This window comes from Triticum urartu, chromosome 1 (assembly GCF_003073215.2).
Source record: "Triticum urartu cultivar G1812 chromosome 1, Tu2.1, whole genome shotgun sequence".
In the NCBI taxonomy this organism is placed as follows: Eukaryota; Viridiplantae; Streptophyta; class Magnoliopsida; order Poales; family Poaceae; genus Triticum; species Triticum urartu.
The window spans coordinates 470,419,402-470,433,865 of NC_053022.1; the positions used below are offsets into that span (position 1 = coordinate 470,419,402).

Sequence of the window (14,464 nt, forward strand, 5' to 3'; positions counted from 1 at the left end):
TAGGAGGGAGGTTTAGATTACAAGAGTTTAAACAGATATTCTAACATAACCATTGTGCCCGATTAATATACTTCGCCGTGGTTTTACCTCAAGAAAAAAAACATGAGATTTGTGCAAATAGTAGAAGAGAAGATATTAATTAGACGGCTGTCATTTTTCTCCTCTTTTTCGGAGAGGAGATCGAAACCTTAGGCCTCTACATCAAGCAACGACGATCTTAGTCGACATCACCCTCTGAAATAAGTAAATGTATAGATGTGAGTGGGCTAAACCATATATATAAGAACAAAAATACCTAAAGCAGTAAAGTATAAAGAGTCCTCTCAATCAAAAAAAAAGTAAAGCATATAGAGGAACGAACCTCACTGCATGTAAAGCAGCACTGGAATGGAGGAACAAAAGCCCTCAAATTCGCGCTTTACTCCTCCCCTGTACGATCCCAGAGTCTCCACAAATTTCGACCACCTGCATATCCATCCATCCCACAGTTCCCCTGAACTAGTAGTACGAATAGTCTGCACTGCACCCATGGATTCCATCAAGATTAACCTCGCCGTCGACAGGTCGCGCAACCGCGTGCTGTTCGCCGACGCGGGCTCCGACTTGGTCGACGTCCTCCTCAGCTTCCTCACGCTTCCGCTGTCCGCGATCCAGTTCTGCGTGGCGCCGTCGCCGGGATGCCTCTCCAACCTCTGCAACAGCGTCAGACGCCTCGCGGGAGGCAAGCTGCTCAAGGTTGAGGCCTGCCATGGCATGCTTCTCACGCCGTCGACCGCCCATGAGTTTGGTGGCCGGCACCGGTACGTATCTTCTCTTCTCCTTGGAGAGACGAATTAATGCATGCATGATGATCTAGCTAGCCCGATTCCCTGACCTTGAATTCTTGATTTAGTTCTATTATTGAAACTTACCCTAGTATTCCCGGGCTCAGGTACAATCTTAGCTTCACCCACGATGCGTTCGTCAATAACCAGCCGAACCTGAAGGTGAACGGCAATCTCTGTAGCTGCTGGAAAGTCATGGACAGACTTGTGCGTGCGTACAGCGGAGCAAGCTCTTCGCCTGGTAAGTTCGTGAGGTGTAAAGAACGGTTTGTGATCAGCGATGGCTAGACGATCACACCGGCATGCACTTCGCTGATTCACAGGTTCAGCTGTGAATCCGAGGCCGCCTTCTCCGGGTTTGAGGAGGTGGAAGTGTGTGTCAGCTGGCCCAAGGTAGCACAATTTAATCATCAATTTACTCCTAGAAGTTGAAGCATTTTCTCTACTCTAGTAACAACTTAACTTGGATTATTCTGTATAACTTTAGGTTATATCCATGCTGAAGGCTTCTCTGTCGTCGGATACCATATTCACCGATGTTTTTCTACCCACGGGAACCGGTGGTCAGGACGCTCGTGCCACCGTGAAACCGAGCATGAACCAAAAAATCGTAGCAACTCCCAGTGAAGACCCGGGAGCTTCATCAGAATTTAAGACCAAGTTTTTCTACGACGCCAAGGAGAAGAAGGTCATGTATGCTGAATGCAAGCACGATTTCGTGGACCTGCTTCTCGGTTTCTTGGCTTACCCACTGGGCTGTGTGATCAAGAACATGAACGACAGTGGCTTCGCCTCTCCTCTCGGCACCGGCGGCATGGCCAATCTGTACGCCAGCGTCGTCGAGCTCGACGCAGCAGGCTTCATAGCAGGCGGATACCCCGCTGAGACGTTGCTGGATCCGCCCCTTAGCCCGTTCTGCAGGCACCCTGACTGCTCCACTCCCAAAAGAGACGCCGTGGAACCAAAGAACTTCATGGGTCTGGTATCCTACAGCTCGTGTGTTGGCTGTTGTTATGAGCTTGTCGAAGACCGAAAGTACGTGGTGGACGATGATCTGCTCATGCACCAGGCCTCTGCGATGTCTGTGGCGAAGCACTGGCGTGGCAGAGACAAGGCTAACGTGGTGGAGATGGACATCAACATCACGAAACAAGAGGTACGTAATAAGGTAGCTAGAATTTCAGATTTATGCAGACCAGTTACTGTGTCCAGCTTGTTGAGGTTTCGTTGTCTTGCAGGCTGTTGTGCTGCTGCGGGCCATGCTTACCTCCAAGACACCGCTGACAGACGTGTTCATCGGTAGGCTGGAGGAACATTCAACTTGACGGCCACAGCCTGTTGAGATGAGCCTGGCCCTGCATTTGCTTGATCAGTGAGTCCTGGTGGTGGTTGTTTTGGTTCTGTTTAATTTGACCAGGTGGTGGTGCCGTGCTCTCCTGTGTATGATCGTTTTGTCCAGTCCCCTTACAAACTTAATTGGTGTCTGAATGCATGAGGCTTCTGTTTTGCCGTGGTTTCCTTGCTCTGAATGTAAAACTGTGATGAATTACAAGACCAGTGAACTCTTATTACTGATAACGATGAAAAGTAAGGGGGTGTGGTCCGTGATCTTATATTTCTTTACAGAGGGAATACTTGTTAAAACGGCGTGCAATATGTCAAATATATGTATACACGGATATTGTTACATCGAGGCCATGACAATGATCTCAGAATCACCATAACACTACCTGAGGAGTTTAACTCTGTTCTTTCAGCAACGCGATGCAGAACATGTGTATGTGTCTTCAGGTACTCGGATCAGGCGGTGCTCGACTCCGAAGCGTACAGCGATTTAATCTCCTCCACATCATCGTAGCTCCCGAGGAATATCGGAGACCTCTGGTGTATCTCATAAGGAACGATTTCAAGGGCCTGCAACGCAAACGCAGCAAGCCATTTTTCAGTTACAGCACGCCAAAGATCGGCAATAACATAAAGTGCTGCTCTGAGCAAAAGGAATTTGGTGAATTCAGTGGCCTTACCCGCTGTTTGCCGGTGAAAGACTGGCCTCCGGCTTGCTCCATGAGGAACGACATGGGGAAAACCTCGTACAGAACACTGAAAATACCACTTGTCAATATGGATAATCAGCTGGGGACACCACGAACTAGAGTGTCCGCATCGGCGTACCGGAGTTTTCCGTTGGGGCTCTTCTTGTCCGCGGGGTACAGAAATATGCCTCCGTAGAGCAGGGTGCGGTGAACATCAGCAACCATACTACAATTCAGAAGGAGCAATCAGACTGAATTAGCTGTGGAAGAGTTTCAGTTTGCTGTCAGACAAACAGCTGAAAGACTGACACTGACCTTCCAATGTATCTCAGGGATTTTGGCGATGAGCCGTCTTGGGGAAACTTGCATCTCTCAACGTACCTGCAATGTTGGCTGGAGAAGTCAGCTTAACTTGTTAAGAGACACTGATGTTTGTGAACTTGAAATGAGATGTACTGCGTACTTGGCTGTAGGCGCGTCCCAGTTTCTGGCATTCCCTTCGTTCACCGAGTAGATCTTCCCTTTGTTTGGTATCTGCACAACCAAGAAGCACATATATGGTAAAAATAGGCTAACCTTTTGTTGCAGATCAGTGAATAAATTGTAGAAACGACTGTGTTGCTGTAAGCTGTATCACAAACCTTTATGTTGGGATGAGTTAGTATGAACTCCCCGAGGGAAGGATCAAGAGTGAAACCATTTACACCGTTTCCAGTGCTTAACACGAGCTGCCATCGGTGAGAACAGCAGTCAATTTAGGATGAAGAATCGATGTAAAGTAGTGGAAGTGAAAAAAACTTTTAATTAGGGTGTGTGATTACCGTGCATGAACTCCCATACATGCAGTAGCCAGCAGCAATCATGTTAGTCCCGGGTTGCAGTACATCCTCGAGAGTAGCGTTGTCCTTGTCTTTGATCATGTAGATCCCGAAGATCTACAGAACGGAGAAACACCGATCAGATGACAGTAAGTAATTCGGGGACGTGCCTTTGCTTTTGAACGGTGTACTGAAGCAGTCAACAGGCAGCAGCTCTGCTCGGAGAAGCAGAGTAAGAGGAGCCATACGGTCCCGATGGAGACGCCGCAGTCGATGTTGGAGGAGCCGTCCAGCGGATCGAAGCACACGCAGTACTTTCCGCGGAGGGGCGCGTCGACGAAGATGGCCGCCTCGTTCTCTTCAGACACGAGAACGCACTGCACGCAGCACGGCAAAGTCAGATCCTTGGCTCAGGATTTCTTACTTTACCGGGAAGATATCTACTGAAACTGAAGAGTGAGAGGAGTGCATTACGGTGCGGCCGCTGCTGACGAGCGCCTTGACAAAGACCTCGTTGGAGAGCACGTCCAGCTTCTTCTGCTCCTCCCCCTGCTCTCTCATCCACGTCCGTCAACGCGCGCGCAGAGATTGAAAACAAGGCGAGGAAAGGGGCTAGGGGGCTTGGATGGCTTGCCTGGACGTTGGTCTCCCCGGCGAGGCCGATGAGCTTGGCGAGGCCGGCCTTGTTGACGGCGGAGGCGACGAACTTGCAGCCGAGGACGATGTGGGAGAGGAGGATGGTGAAGTCGCCCCGGGACTCCGGGTGCCGTCCCTGCTCGTTCAGCGCGTGCCGCGTGATCGTCATCAGGTCCGTCCGCTGCGCATCCGCCGCGTGGTCCATCTTCCCGAGCAACGGCGCTAGGCTAGCTCTTCTCGGTCGTCGGGGGCGAGCGACGGATACAAACAGATTGCACCGCCCGCGGATAGTTGTTAGAGATGGGAGAGGGATATGGGAGGCGGCATCCGGTGCGCGTCTCGGGGACTGAAATAGGCGGAAGGAAGCCGGTGGGAGGCGTGCCGGATGTTGTGCGGTGCGGGCTTCCACGTCGGTGTAGCGTAGCGTGGATATGCTTGGAACGGCAGCGCGGCCAGACGTGTCCGGGAAAGATGGGAGGAGCAACTGGAAGCGCTTGTGCCCATTTGACCACGACACTACTAGGTGATAGTACCAGTATAAATGTATAATTTCCTCCCGGACGCCGTTCGTACTACTGTATGTTCGACCTGATCCTGTGCTCCCCGTGTGTTTACTTGGAGAGGCTAATAATAAAGAAGAAGAAAAAGGCTCAAGCATCTCTGTCAAGCATGTTGCATTCGGTTGACTAATGAAGCTTCACAAAGAAGTGGCATTAAAGTAGACAACGAACGGATAGATAGCCTTGGCCTTGGGGCAACAAGAAGCAGCACTTGTGAGCTGATGTCATGGCCTGTTTCCTAGGTACTCAGGACCTGTAGCCATCGCTCGTCAGCCTCAACCATACATGATGCAACAGCTGCTGTGTAGGAGTAGCCATCATCAACCGTATCATGATCAACTTTCAGCAACAAACGTTCGCAGAAAATCTGAGTTCCTCCGCTTGGTTGCAGGGACTGAATTGGTCTGCAGAGCTCAAGTGCAGATTCCAGTTCATCTCCGGAATCCAAAATTGAAATTGCTACGGTTCCACTTTTGTTGTTTGGCCGACTGTTGGAAATGCTTGCTGCAAATATCAAATGACTCAAGTTGCCAATTCCGACCTGTTTGGATGCACATGATTCCTTTCTTCTCTGAATTTGAACATACAGATACAAGAGAGGGGATAGCAAAAATTTACAATTACAAAACCTATCTATCTAATTTCATTTACTAAAATGTAAATGCATATCCAAGAGAGGCAATATGCACATTACTCATAGCACCGCTCGGCCCCTGGGTCACTCCCGCAAGGACGCTCAGGTGGCCCTAACCCTAGCCCGCCGCCCGCCGCTCCTCCCCTCTCTCCTCTCCTCTCCCTAGCCGCCATCGAAGGGGGTCACCGAAACGCCGCGCGACCGTCGGGAAAAGTGGCGGCAAGGATATGTCCGCCCTGCCGCGCGCGGTGGGCTTTGGAACCGAGGCGGCGGCCTCCAGAGGTGGTGTGACAGTGCTCACAGCCAGCGGCGGCCTCAAGAGGTGGTGTGACAGTGCTCACAGCCAGCGGCTGCCGTAGGTGTTGCCCGCCTCCCTTGGTCGTGCGGATAGCAAGGTAGCGGGCGAATGGTGCTGGCAGGGTGTGGTGGCCTGGGGGCGCCCACCCTGGATCTAACGCCGTCCCAAACCATGCCTCACAATCTGGTCTCCGGCCGCCCTTGGTTGCCTCCAAGCCGGATATACTGGCCACGACGACGCCGCCTGCGGGCGCCATCCCCTACATTTATTTATTTATTGCCAATGAAACACCGTCTCCGTTTCGTATGAAGATTGTCATGCATGTTTGCGACACTAATACATATCTACAAATAATTTCAGAATTTTTCAAAAACATTTGATATATTTTTCACCGAGGAGCCAAAACGCCAGTCCCCAAGCTATGGCTCATTTGACTACATAGGTAACTTTGGCTACGGTGGTTGCATGGTTACTAGAGAGGGTTTGGAACTTGGTGAAAGAGATGTGAATGACCGACTTCTGTAGACATTCAAAGTGTGGTTTTCCGCTTACTTTGAATTAGCCTACGCGTCCCTCTTCCAGAACTTCAAAATCAGCGGTGCATGAACAAGGTCCGGTACATTCTTGATGTGTACAACTTGTTTATCCTTGCCAAAATAAGTGGTGATCAGCTTTAGGACATTTTGTGACAACAAAATTAGCCTCCAAATGTGTACAACTTGTTTATCCTTGCCAAAATAAGTGGTGATCAGTTCGGCTTTAGGACATTTTATGACAACAAAATTAGCCTCCAAATGGGAGCGGACACAAATAGGCAGCTCCACAAGAAAAAACTTGCGCAATCACCAACAATCATGCAGTTAAAATATATGCCTCGTTCCAACTCACGGCCCCTGTACTTGGGCCTTTTCTTGCCTCCAAATTTTGCGCATTGCAAGCACAGAGGCGTTTGCAATCACAGTTCACGTGCATACACTTGCAGACAAAGACAATGTTTTGCTGACTGATATTTGAAGAAAGGGCAGAAGATGCAAATGATACAGTTTGATTGACTACTGAAGAGAACACAGTTTGAATCACAAGCAGATTCACACATAATGACGATACCAAAGACTGCCTGCAATAAATGTGATGGAGCAACCACTGAAGATGAGTAGTACCACAATTTGATTCACAAGTTGCCAACTACATTTACCCAGTTCACTGCATACAGATGCCAACGAAACATACTGCTAACAAAACAAATCGACTAAGCTACTCATTGGGTTCATCCTCCCCTGACTTGTCCTCATCTTCCCCCTTCTTCGGCACATCCTTCCCCAGCTTCTGCTCAACACTTACGGAAGTAGTGCCACCACTCTTGAAGATCGCCCACACTTTCGAGAACAGCTTGCTGTCCTCCCCAGTCTCACCGCCATTCTTCAGCCTCTCAACCTTTTCGAGCTTCTTAGCCTCTTCGAGCACTTCCAAAATTTTCTGCGACGCGGCTAACCCGCCAGCTCGGGCAGCCGCAGGGTATTTCCATATAGGAACTTTGCTTTGCCGCATCATTTTCACAAACGCATAGAGGAAAAAGATTTTGGCCACGTGAGGAAGTACAACTTTGACCACCTTGAGCCTTTTCATCCAGGTTTCATCTAAGAATTTCTCAGCCATCTCCTTGTACCAGTCATCAACTATATCTGCTTGCTTACCAACCAGTATATCGAGGACCCGCTGAGATTTCACAGTGTCTTGTTTGTACCGTTCAACAAATAAGTCAAACTTTGTCTTGCGTCCCTGCAAACGTAGATGATTTAACTTATCAGTCAACATTAAGAAGCATAAAGGATCAAGAGAAAATGCTTCCATACTTGGTGCATTAGCACAAATATGTTGCAGAAAAATATCAAGCACAGTCATACAATATACTCCCTCCGTTCCCAAATATAAGTTAGAGATTTCAACAAGTGACTACATACGGAGCAAAATGAGTGAATCTACATTCTAAAATATGTCTACATACATCCGAATGTTGTAGTTCATTTGAAATGTCTAAAAGACTTATATTTAGAAGCGGAGCGATACAAAACAAAGTTCAGATCATTATAAACACCATCATACACAACGAAAAGTGATTCCAACAGCATTAAAGTCGTTAAAATGTTAACCCTAATGAATTTATAAATGTTAATCTTCAATATAGAATTAGATTAGCGTCATATAAAAACTGTGAGTGCATTTGTTCATGGGAAGCATTGATCATAGAACTAAAAGAAAGAACAAACACTGATTCGGTTTTAAACCAAATTCAAGATCAGATAAGTTGTTGCAAACTAGGATACGAGTTTATATACACAATACTTGCCTTTTTTGAGTTTTGTTCACTAGCTACTTCCATGGTAAACTTTGTCGCATCAGCATCATCCCCATCCTACAAAGGAGAAGAGCAAAATTAGAACACAATGAGCAAACAATGATTACAAGCATTAAAACACAATAATCATTTTGTAACTCTTTAGCAAACCATAACTTCTAAATTGTTGAATTTCTTAAAAGATGACAACGGGAGGAGAGAGTGTAGACGCAAGATCATGGTGATGCATAGCAACGAGAGTAGAGAGTGTTGTCTACGTACCCTTGTAGACCGTAAGCGGAAGTGTTATGACAACGCGGTTGATGTAGTCGTACGTCTTCACGATCGACCGATCCTAGTACCAAAAGTACGACACCTCCGTGATCTGCACACGTTCGGCTTGGTGACGTCCCACGAACTCACGATCCAGCAGAGTGTCGAGGGAGAGCTTCGTCAGCACGACGGCGTGATGACGGTGATGATGATGCTACCGAAACAGGGCTCCGCCTAAGCACCGCTACGATATGACCGAGGTGGATTATGGTGGAGGGGGCACCACACACGGCTAAAAGATCAATGATCAACTTGTGTGTCTATGGGCTGCCCCCTCCCCCGTATATAAAGGAGTGGAGGAGGGGGATGAAGGAAATATGCCCTAGAGGCAATAATAAAGTTATTATTTATTTCCTTATATCATGATAAATGTTTATTATTCATGCTAGAATTGTATTAACCGGAAACATAATACATGTGTGAATACATAGACAAACAGAGTGTCACTAGTATGCCTCTACTTGACTAACTCGTTAATTAAAGATGGTTATGTTTCCTAACCATAGACAAAGAGTTGTCATTTGATTAACGGGATCACATCATTAGGAGAATGGTGTGATTGACTTGACCCATTCCGTTAGCTTAGCACTTGATCATTTAGTTTGTTGCTATTGCTTTCTTCATGACTTATACATGTTCCTGTGACTATGAGATTATGCAACTCCCATTTACCGTAGGAACACTTTGTGTGCTACCAAACATCACAACGTAACTGGGTGATTATAAAGGTTCTCTACAGGTGTCTCCAAAGGTACTTGTTGGGTTGACGTATTTCGAGATTAGGATTTGTCACTCCGATTGTCGGAAAGGTATCTCTGGGCCCACTCAGTAATGCACATCACTATAAGCCTTTCAAGCAATGCAACTAATGAGTTAGTTGCGGGATGATGTATTACAGAACGAGTAAAGAGACTTGCCGGTAACGATATTGAACTAGGTGTTGAGATACCGACGATCGAATCTCGGGCAAGTAACATACCGATGACAAAGGGAACAACGCATGTTGTTATGCGGTTTGACCGATAAAGATCTTCGTAGAATATGTAGGAGCCAATATGAGCATCCAGGTTCCGCTATTGGTTATTGACCGGAGACATGTCTCGGTCATGTCTACATAGTTCGAACCCATAGGGTTCGCACGCTTAAAGTTAGATGACGATTATATTATGAGTTTATATGTTTTGATGTACCGAAGGTAATTCGGAGTCCCGTATGTGATCACGGACATGACGAGGAGTCTCAAAATGGTCGAGACATAAAGATCGATATATTGGACGACTATGTTTTGACACCGGAAAGGTTCCGGAAGGTTTCGGATATTTGTCGGAGTACTGGGGGTTACCGGACCCCCCAGGAACTAATGGGCCTTGTTGGGCCTTAGTGGAGAGAGAGAGGGGCCGGCCAGGGCAAGAGGCGCCCCTCCCCTTGAGTCCAAATAGGACAAGGAAAGGGGGGGGGGGCGCCCCCCTTGCCTTTCCCCTCTCCTACTCCTTCCTTCCCCCTCCTTCTTGGATTTGGAAAGGGAGGGGCAAACCTACTTGGAGTAGGTTTCCCCCTCCTAGGGCGCGCCACCCCATTGGCCGGCCCTCTCCTCCTCCCCCTTTATATACGGAGGAGGGGGGCACCCCATAGACACAACAATTGATCTCTTGATCTCTTAGCCGTGTGCGGTGCCCCCCTCCACCATAATCCACCTTGATCATATCGTAGCGGTGCTTAGGCGAAGCCCTGCGTCGGTAGAACATCATCATCATCACCACGCCGTCATGCTGACGAAACTCTCCCTCAACACTCGGCTGGATCGGAGTTCGAGGGACGTCATTGAGTTGAACGTGTGCAGAACTCGGAGGTGCCGTGCGTTCGGTACTTGATCGGTCGGATCGTGAAGACGTACGACTACATCAACCACGTTGTGCTAATGCTTCCGCTTCTTGTCTATGAGGGTACGTGGACACACTCTCCCCTCTCGTTGCTATGCACCACCATGATCTTGCGTGTGCGTAGGAATTTTTTTGAAATTACTATGTTCCCCAACAGGGGAGAGGGCCAGCCTCCTAGGCGCGCCCAAGGGGGGAGTCCTACTCCCGGTGGGAGTAGGATTCCCCCTTCCCTAGTTGGAGTAGGAGAGGGAAGGAAGGGGGAGAAGGAGAGAAGGAAAGGGGGGCCGGCCCCCCCTTCCCAATTCAGATTGGGCTTGGGGGGGAGGGGCGCCCCCACCTTGGCCGCCGCCTCCTCCTTTCCACTATGGCCCATTAAGGCCCATTGACTCCCCGGGGGGTTCCGGTAACCCCCTGGTACGTACTCCAGTATATGCCCGAACTCTCTCGAAACCTTTCCGATGTCCAAACATAGTCATCCAATATGTCGATCTTTATGTCTCGACCATTTCGAGACTCCTCGTCATTTCCGTGATCACATCCGGGACTCCGAACTACCTTTGGTACATCAAAACACATAAACTCATAATATTGATAGTCACCGAACGTTAAGCGTGCGGACCCTATGGGTTCGAGAACTATGTAGACATGACCGAGACACGTCTGCGTTCAATAACCAATAGAGGAACCTGGATGTTCATATAGGCTCCCACATATTCTACGAAGATCTTTATTGGTCAAACCGCATAACAACATACGTTGTTCCCTTTGTCATGGGTATGTTACTTGCCCGAGATTTGATCATCGGTATCTCAATACCTAGTTCAATCTCGTTACTCGCAAGTCTCTTTACTCGTTCCGTAATGTATCATCCCGTAACTAACTCATTAGTCACATTTCTTGCAAGGCTTATAGTGATGTGCATTACCGAGAGGGCCCAGAGATACCTCTCCGATACTCGGAGTGACAAATCCTAATCTCGATCTATGCCAACTCAACAAACACCATCGGAGACACCTGTAGAGCATCTTTATAGTCACCCAGTTATGTTGTGACGTTTGATAGCACACTAAGTGTTCCTCCGGTATTCGGGAGTTGCATGATCTCATAGTCATAGGAACATGTATAAGTTATGGAGAAAGCAATAGTAACAAACTAAACGATCATCATGCTAAGCTAACGGATGGGTCATGTCAATCACATCATTCTCTAATGATGTGATCCCATTAATCAAATGACAACTCATGTCTATGGTTAGGAAACATAAAAATCATTGATTCAACGAGCTAGTCTAGTAGAGGCATACTAGTGACATTCTGTTTGTCTATGTATTCACACATGTACTAAGTTTTTGGTTAATACAATTCTAGCATGAATAATAAACATTTATCATGATATAAGGAAATATAAATAACAACTTTATTATTGCCTCTAGGGCATATTTCCTTCAGTCTCCCACTTGCACTAGAGTCAATAATCTAGATTACATTGTAATGATTCTCACACCCATGGAGTCTTGGTGCTGATCATGTTTTGCTCGTGAGAGAGGCTTAGTCAACAGGTCTGCAATATTTAGATCCGTATGTATCTTGCAAATATCTATGTCTCCCTCCTTGACTTGATCACGGATGGAATTGAAGCGTCTCTTGATGTGCTTGGTTCTCTTGTGAAATCTGGTTTCCTTTGCTAGGGCAATTGCACCAGTATTGTCACAAAAGATTTTCATTGGACCTGATGCACTAGGTATGACACCTAGATCGGATATGAACTCCTTCATCCAGACTCCTTCATTTGCTGCTTCCGAAGTAGCTATGTACTCCGCTTCACACGTAGATCCCGCCACGACGCTTTGCTTGGAACTGCACCAACTGACAACTCCACCATTTAATAAAAATACGTATCCGGTTTGTGACTTAGAGTCATCCGGATCAGCGTCAAAGCTTGCATCGACGTAACCGTTTACGACAAGCTCTTTGTCACCTCCATAAACGAGAAACATATCCTTAGTCCTTTTCAGGTATTTCAGGATGTTCTTGACCGCTGTCCAGTGACCCACTCCTGGATTACTTTGGTACCTCCTTGCTAAACTAATAGCAAGGCACACATCAGGTCTGATACACAGCATTGCATACATGATAGAACCTATGGCTGAAGCATAGGGAATGACTTTCATTTTCTCTCTATCTTCTGAAGTGGTTGGGCATTGAGTCTGACTCAACTTCACACCTTGTAACACAGACAAGAACCCTTTCTTTGCCTGATCCATTTTGAACTTCTTCAAAACTTTATCAAGGTATGTGTTTTGTGAAAGTCCAATTAAGCGTCTTGATCTATCTCTATAGATCTTGATGCCCAATATATAAGCAGCTTCACCGAGGTCTTTCATTGAAAAATTCTTATTCAAGTATCCTTTTATGCTATTCAAAAATTCAGTATCATTTTCGATCAATAATATGCCATCTACATATAATATCAGAAATGCTGCAAAGCTCCCACTCAGTTTCTTGTAAATACAGGCTTCTCCAAAAGTCTGTATAAAACCGTATGCTTTGATCACACTATCAAAGCGTATATTCCAACTCCGAGAGGAATGCACCAGTCCATAAATGGATTGCTGGAGCTTGCACACTTTGTTAGCACCTTTTGGATCGACAAAACCTTCTGGTTGCATCATATAAACTCTTCTTTAAGATATCCATTAAGGAATACAGTTTTGACATCCATTTGCCAAATCTCATAATTATAAAATGCGGCAATTGCTAACATGATTCGGATGGACTTAAGCATCGCTACGGGTGAGAAGGTCTCATCGTAGTCAACTCCTTGAACTTGTCGAAAACCTTTTGCAACAAGTCGAGCTTTGTAGACAATAACATTACTGTCAGCGTTAGTCTTCTTCTTGAAGATCCATTTATTCTCTATGGCCTACCGATCATCGGGCAAGTCAACCAAAGTCCACACTTTGTTCTCATACATGGATCCCATCTCAGATTTCATGGCCTCAAGCCATTTTGTGGAATCTGGGCTCATCATCGCTTCCTCATAGTTCGTAGGTTCGTCATGGTCAAGTAACATGACCTCCAGAACAGGATTACCGTACCACTCTGGTGCGGATCTTACTCTGGTTGACCTACGAGGTTCGGTAGTAACTTGATCAGAAGTTTCATGATCATCATCATTAGCTTCCTCACTTACTGGTGTAGGAATCACTGGAACTGATTTCAGTGATGAACTACTTTCCAATAAGGGAGCAGGTACAATTACCTCATAAGTTCTACTTTCCTCCCACTCACTTCTTTCGGGAGAAACTCCTTCTCTAGAAAGGATCCATTCTTAGCAACGAATCTTGCCTTCAGATCTGTGATAGAAGGTGTACCCAACAGTCTCCTTTGGGTATCCTATGAAGACACATTTCTCCAATTTGGGTTCAAGCTTATCAGGTTGAATCTTTTTCACATAAGCATCGCATCACCAAACTTTAAGAAATGACAACTTGGGTTTCTTGCCAAACCACAGTTCATAAGGTGTCGTCTCAACGGATTTAGATGGTGCCCTATTTAATGTGAATGCAGCTGTCTCTAAAGCATAACCCCAAAACGATAGCGGTAAATCCGTAAGAGACATCATAGATCGCACCATATCTAGTAAAGTACAATTACGACGTTTGGACACACCATTACGCTGTGGTGTTCCGGGCGGCGTGAGTTGCGAAACTATTCCACATTGTTTCAAACGAAGACCAAACTCATAACTCAAATATTCTCCTCCACGATCAGATTGTAGAAACTTTATTTTCTCGTTACAATGATTTTCCACTTCACTCTGAAACTCTTTGAACTTTTCAAATGTTTCAGACTTATGTTTCATTAAGTAGATATACCCATATCTACTCAAATCATCTGTGAAGGTGAGAAAATAACGATATCCGCCGTGAGCCTCAATGTTCATTGGACCACATACATCTGTATGTATGATTTCCAATAACTTTGTTGCTCGCTCCAATTTTCCAGAGAACGGAGTTTTAGTCATCTTGCCCATGAGGCATGGTTCGCAAGTACCACGTGATTCATAATCAAGTGATTCCAGAAGTCCATCAGAATGGAGTTTCTTCATGCA

General features: G+C 46.5%; 2 protein-coding genes across 2 annotated transcripts; one reads left to right on the forward strand and one right to left on the reverse strand.

The window, feature by feature from the left end:
- The first annotated feature begins 378 nt into the window (after positions 1-378).
- Positions 379-2,216, forward strand: LOC125519922. The gene is made up of 4 exons (XM_048684700.1): positions 379-800; positions 932-1,217; positions 1,312-1,980; positions 2,063-2,216. Exons 3-4 carry the CDS (start codon positions 1,321-1,323, stop codon positions 2,147-2,149), a joined length of 747 nt encoding a protein of 248 aa, XP_048540657.1. The 5' UTR covers positions 379-800; positions 932-1,217; positions 1,312-1,320; the 3' UTR covers positions 2,150-2,216.
- A 150-nt stretch (positions 2,217-2,366) lies between these two features.
- LOC125519910 (fructose-1,6-bisphosphatase, cytosolic-like) lies at positions 2,367-4,758 on the reverse strand. Its single transcript, XM_048684693.1, has 10 exons — positions 4,310-4,758; positions 4,150-4,224; positions 3,924-4,052; positions 3,679-3,792; positions 3,499-3,585; positions 3,321-3,391; positions 3,173-3,238; positions 2,997-3,083; positions 2,849-2,924; positions 2,367-2,738 (listed from the first exon to the last, which is right to left on the reverse strand). Exons 1-10 carry the CDS (start codon positions 4,514-4,516, stop codon positions 2,625-2,627), a joined length of 1,026 nt encoding a protein of 341 aa, XP_048540650.1. The 5' UTR covers positions 4,517-4,758; the 3' UTR covers positions 2,367-2,624.
- Positions 4,759-14,464: the final 9,706 nt, after the last annotated feature.

Coding starts and splice junctions, on each gene's coding strand:
- LOC125519922 (XM_048684700.1), top strand. CDS start 1,321: ATGCTGAAGGCTTCTCTGTCGTCGGATACCATATTCACCGATGTTTTT. Junction 1,981..2,062: donor TCAACATCACGAAACAAGAG/GTACGTAATAAG, acceptor GTTGTCTTGCAG/GCTGTTGTGCTGCTGCGGGC.
- LOC125519910 (XM_048684693.1), bottom strand. CDS start 4,516: ATGGACCACGCGGCGGATGCGCAGCGGACGGACCTGATGACGATCACG. Junction 4,053..4,149: donor TCGTCAGCAGCGGCCGCACC/GTAATGCACTCC, acceptor TGCTGCGTGCAG/TGCGTTCTCGTGTCTGAAGA. Junction 3,392..3,498: donor TAACTCATCCCAACATAAAG/GTTTGTGATACA, acceptor TTGGTTGTGCAG/ATACCAAACAAAGGGAAGAT.